General features: G+C 39.8%; 1 protein-coding gene across 1 annotated transcript; it reads right to left on the bottom strand.

Annotated features, from left to right (window-relative positions):
* Positions 1 to 9: 9 nt before the first annotated feature.
* On the bottom strand, positions 10 to 4086 carry LOC111030549 (the record flags this gene model as incomplete). Its single annotated transcript, XM_022310092.1, has 1 exon — positions 10 to 4086. A coding segment is annotated over exon 1 (4077 nt), but the record flags the coding sequence as incomplete, so codon positions are not given.
* Positions 4087 to 5031: the final 945 nt, after the last annotated feature.

The raw sequence follows: 5031 nt of genomic DNA, 5'->3' as shown, positions 1-5031 counted from the left end.
AATGTTTGCCAGTAATCCTTGAGGGCCAATATGAATTAAACGCTTGTGTTCGTATTCAAAGATAAGTCTTGTGATTGTACCTTTTGCTGGTAGTACAATTGGGCATTTGCTGGTGTATGCAATGTCAGCGTTGATGAGTCTGCCTCCAACTCGCACTTGACCATCCTGGTCAATAAATGGGTTCAGTGTACGCAACGCACTACGACGTCCAACAGGCCTACTGGACTTAAGTTCGGCAATTTCTGGTGCAAATGAGATGGACTGCATTTTTCGCAGCAACACTGTGGCGGCATTGGATATTTCAGTTACACTTAGTGAATTTAATAACCGGTCAGAGATCAACTTAGTGCGAGCATTGTGGCAAAATCTTAGAATATATGCGGTAATTCGGTTCAATCTAGACCAAGAAGAATATCTTTCTTCGAATTGACATTCTGATGACTGACTCACTACAAGAACTGGACGAACTATTCTTACTTCAGGTAAATCAGTATGGATGACATTATTAGACGGCCACAGGTCCTCAGCCTGGCTCAACCACTTGGGACCGTTCCACCAAAGTTCATTTGACAAAAGTGATTCAGCTGAGCATCCACGGGAAATTACATCTGCAGGATTGGTGGCCGTTGGTACATGACGCCATTGTGTGGGTTGGGTTAGATCCAATATTTGTGCTATCCTGTTGGAGACATAGGATTTGAGTGGTTTGTCACTATTGATCCAGTATATGACAATAGATGAATCAGACCATAAGATTACATTACTAGGGTTACAATGAATCTTGATACGTTTTAGTTCTCTCATAACCATGCTGACCAGTTCTGCTAAAAGAAGGGCTCCGCAAAGTTCCAATCGTGGAATTGTGCTGGGCTTCAGTGGAGCTACTCTGGACTTAGAACAGTATAGTTGACATTGCGATGTGGTAGTTGATCGAAAGTAAATACAAGCACCAAAAGCATTTTGTGATGCATCGCAGAAACCATGCAGTTGGACTGATGTGGTATTATCAAATGGAACGCGACGCGGTATTGATAACTGCTCCAAGAACTTGAGACTTTGATAGAAATTGGTCCACTTGGTTTGGAGTTCAGTGGACAGTGGTGTATCCCAGTTCAACTTTGAGGACCATAACTGTTGCATAAACATTTTTCCTCGAATCAGGGCAGGTGTTAGGAATCCTACTGGATCATAAACACTGTTTATGTTGGATAATAGTGTTCTTTTAGTCATGTGAAAAGGTCTTGACAAATCCTTAAAAATGAATTTGAAACAGTCATTACTTGGTTGCCAAGTGAGACCTAGTGTGCTAACAGTATCTTCTTCATTGATAGACAACAGATAAGTAGGATCTCGTTCCGGAACTGACATTTTCGACATAATTGATTTTGAGTTTGAGCACCACTTGCGAAGGGGTAGGCCAGCCTTGTCAAGTTCATTAGATAAATTTTGAAAAAGTTCATAACACTCAGTTTCGTCTTGACCGCCACTTAGTAAGTCGTCAACATAAAAATCTTGTTGAATAGCGCGCTGGACTGCATGATTTTTGACATTGTAACTTAGCTCAAGTAAACAACGAGTGGCAAGAAATGATGCAGCTCTGGTACCGTAAGTGACAGTTAAAAGCCTATAGTCTTTCAATGGTTCAGCAGGACTTTCTCTATAGCATATTCTTTGAAAATCACAATCTTCGGGAGAGACCCGTATCTGCCTGTACATTTTGGCTATGTCTGCAGTAAGAGCAATTTTGTGGATTCGAAATCTCAGAATTATAGAAATTAAATCAGGTTGCACAGTTGGTCCACATAGTAGAATGTCGTTGAGACTGTGCCCGGATTTAGATGTAGCAGAACCATCAAAGACTACACGCATTTTTGTAGTTAAACTGTTGGATTTGAACACTGAGTGATGCGGAAGATAATATGTGGGGCAATCAGTATCTTGAGCCTTCTCCATGTGGCCCAATTCAAGGTACTCATTCATGAAATCCTTGTAATCTGAAGCAAGTGAAGGGTTTTTTAACAATTTGCGTTCTAGATTGTAGAAACGTTGCTGTGCCATGAATCTTGAATCACCTAAAACTGATGGATCTTGAATAAACGGTAATCTTACCACAAAGCGACCACGATCGTCACGAGAAACGTTATTTTTAAAATGATCTTCAGCCCATGCCTCAGATGATAAGTTGTTCGAGCATGATTGGGCAATGAGAGCTATAGCTGACTGATTGCTATGACGTAGAAGAAAGATTTTTGATAGTGGTTGCACATTATTGATTTGAGTTGATCCAGTAAAAACCCAACCAAGATTGGTGTTGTGAAGTGTTACAAGTGGACTAATCTTCATACTTTCACCAATTAGCAATTCATAGAATATCTCTGCACCAAGTAGAATATCAATTGAAGCTGGTTCATTGAAACGAGGGTCGGCTAAACAGCTACTAATAGTGTGTGGAATATGTAGTGGTTCCATGTCAATACGGTGAGTGGGCAAGCTGTTAGTAATCGAATCAATTACATGGAAGTTAATGAATGCTTCAAAGTCATTAAGTCTTGAACACATTGTAGTACTTATCATTGTGCCTGTTTTGGCAGATACCGACCCGATACCTGCTATCGATAGCGAGCTTTTAACAAGACTGATATTTAATCTTGATGCGCACTCCTTTGTTATCAGACAGACTTGAGACCCAGAGTCTAAGATGGCACGACACTGAACTTGGTGGCCAGCTGCATTTGTTAAATTGATCAGTGCAGTAGCTAATATTATTTGCTTCTTTGCAGTAGAATTGTTGTTACCATGTTCAACGTACGTTACAACAGATTGGTTTTGTGTAGATGGTGACTGTTCATTCGCTGAGGCAGGAGGGATAAATGGGGCATCACTATGCAACTTAGTGTTGTGTCGTTTTCCACATTTATTGCAGTTACCACCACGACACTGACGGACTTGATGACCTGGATACAAGCAATTATAACACAACCTGTTTTTAAACACTAAATCTTGGCGTTCAGGCAAAGACATTTTAGTGAAACTTTCACACACTGATAACCGATGTTGCTCTGGACATATTAAACATTGTTTTTCCTTAAGTGGAACTTTGTCGGTTTGATTGGTTAATAGTACTCTTTTTTGCATTGGACGAATGCCAGTAGACGACTGTTTGAGTTGAGTTGACTGGTTGCTTACTTCACCGACCTCATATGCAGACACACGGTTGGCTAAGAATTTTTCCAGATCAGTAAATTTAGGTAGATCCTTAGATGATTGTAATAGTTGCCATTCTCCTACGGTGGTTGGATCTAGTCTACAGCACAATAATGTCACTAGCCATGCATCCCATTTTTCAACTGGTTGTCCAAGTGCCTTCAGTGCGTTCACTTGAGATACAACATGGTGATGCAACTGTCTTAATTCACTGGTAGCAGGTTTGTGCACTTGCGGTGTTTGAAACAAAGACCGTATATGAGACTGGATAATAAGTGACTTGTTTTCATATCTTTCTACAAGCACATCATAAGCTATACGATAATTAGCATCGGTTGTTGGAATGGTACGCACTACCTCTGCTGCAGGACCAGACAAACAGGATTTTAAGAACTGCAAACGCTGTACATCAGACAATCCTTGATTGAGGTGGAACCTGGCATTGAAATCGTCAAGGAATGATGTCCAGTTTTGCAGATCGCCATCGAATTTAGGAGGTGGAATGGACGGAAGTTTCATTGAGTCACGAATAATCGGTTGTGATGTTGCTCTTGAACTATTGGATGGTGCCTTGGTTTGGCGCTCGACTAAGTCTAAAACGTCAGCTTTGAGTGAACAGAAGAAGTCATCAACACTGACTCTGTCATCTAGCATTTCAGTGGTAACTGCTTCATGGTCCTCAATATCATCTTGAATCGACTCATATTTAGACATGTATTGCATTAGGTTGTCTAATCTAGTTTGAAGTTGATTCAGTGTTTTTGTAGCAGGATCATACTTGTCGACAAAAGCTTTAATTGAATCCATGGACTTCTTTGCAGAATCTCTCTTTTTGATCAACTTCACTAACTCAGCTGGGATTGATCCGTCGTTGACTCCCATTTTGATTGAAGAACTTGATGGCTGAATGTTGAATGAATTTACAATACTACAATAATATACTGAACAATAAATAACAGTAACCAACACAAATCAATCTCTTTTTATTTGTTGTTTTAATAATACTCAATCACGTCGAGGTCACCAAATGATGGCTCGCGTTTGGCCTTTTAAAGTCTTATTAAAATTTGCCTTCACGGCTTAGTGGATAGGCAACACAATGTGGCGCTATCAGTACTGCTCATTAATTGTTTGAGTATTATTAATTAAAATACAATTGTGTTGGCATTGTCATTTATTTTACATTAGCAATTTACAGGAACTTACATAGGTTATTTTATCTTCAAAAAGTATATAGGCCCGTCGGCCTTAATACACAAAACACAACTCACCTATGGTAAGCTAAGTGGTGGATTTCATCCCACGCGAGCCATGCCGGGGGCGTAGGTAAGAACAATATAATTACAACCCGCACACGTGCGACCACCTAGCTGTACCACAACGAAGAAACTCACAGAATACAATGATTGCCGCTGCGTATAGAACAAAACACAAAACCACACTATTCACAGTGACGCTGATGAGGAATGACACCCTAAAAACAGGAAAACAATTAATAAAAGGGCAACAAAGGTTGCGCGAACGATGCTCACCAGAATCAAATCACAAACTAATACCCTAACAATGTGGTTTTAGCATCAGCCGAACGTAGTTGAAAACATGAAATAAAAAACACAAGAAAACGAATGGAGACAACCGTCCTGGGCAACAGCCGCAAAAGAAATTAAATGAACATTTTTAAAGCTGGCCGATTTTAACGGTAACACACTAATACATTACAACACGGAATAACAGTGTCACCTGTACAACAAAACAAAAGTATAAGAAAAAACCAGAACTTTTGGTGACACATAACTTTGAAAAAGAATTTTAATAGAACGGATTTTT

This window comes from Myzus persicae, unplaced genomic scaffold (genome assembly GCF_001856785.1).
Source record: "Myzus persicae strain clone G006 unplaced genomic scaffold, MPER_G0061.0, whole genome shotgun sequence".
Taxonomy (NCBI): Eukaryota; Metazoa; Arthropoda; class Insecta; order Hemiptera; family Aphididae; genus Myzus; species Myzus persicae.
This window is presented reverse-complemented; position numbering and strand designations above follow the sequence as displayed.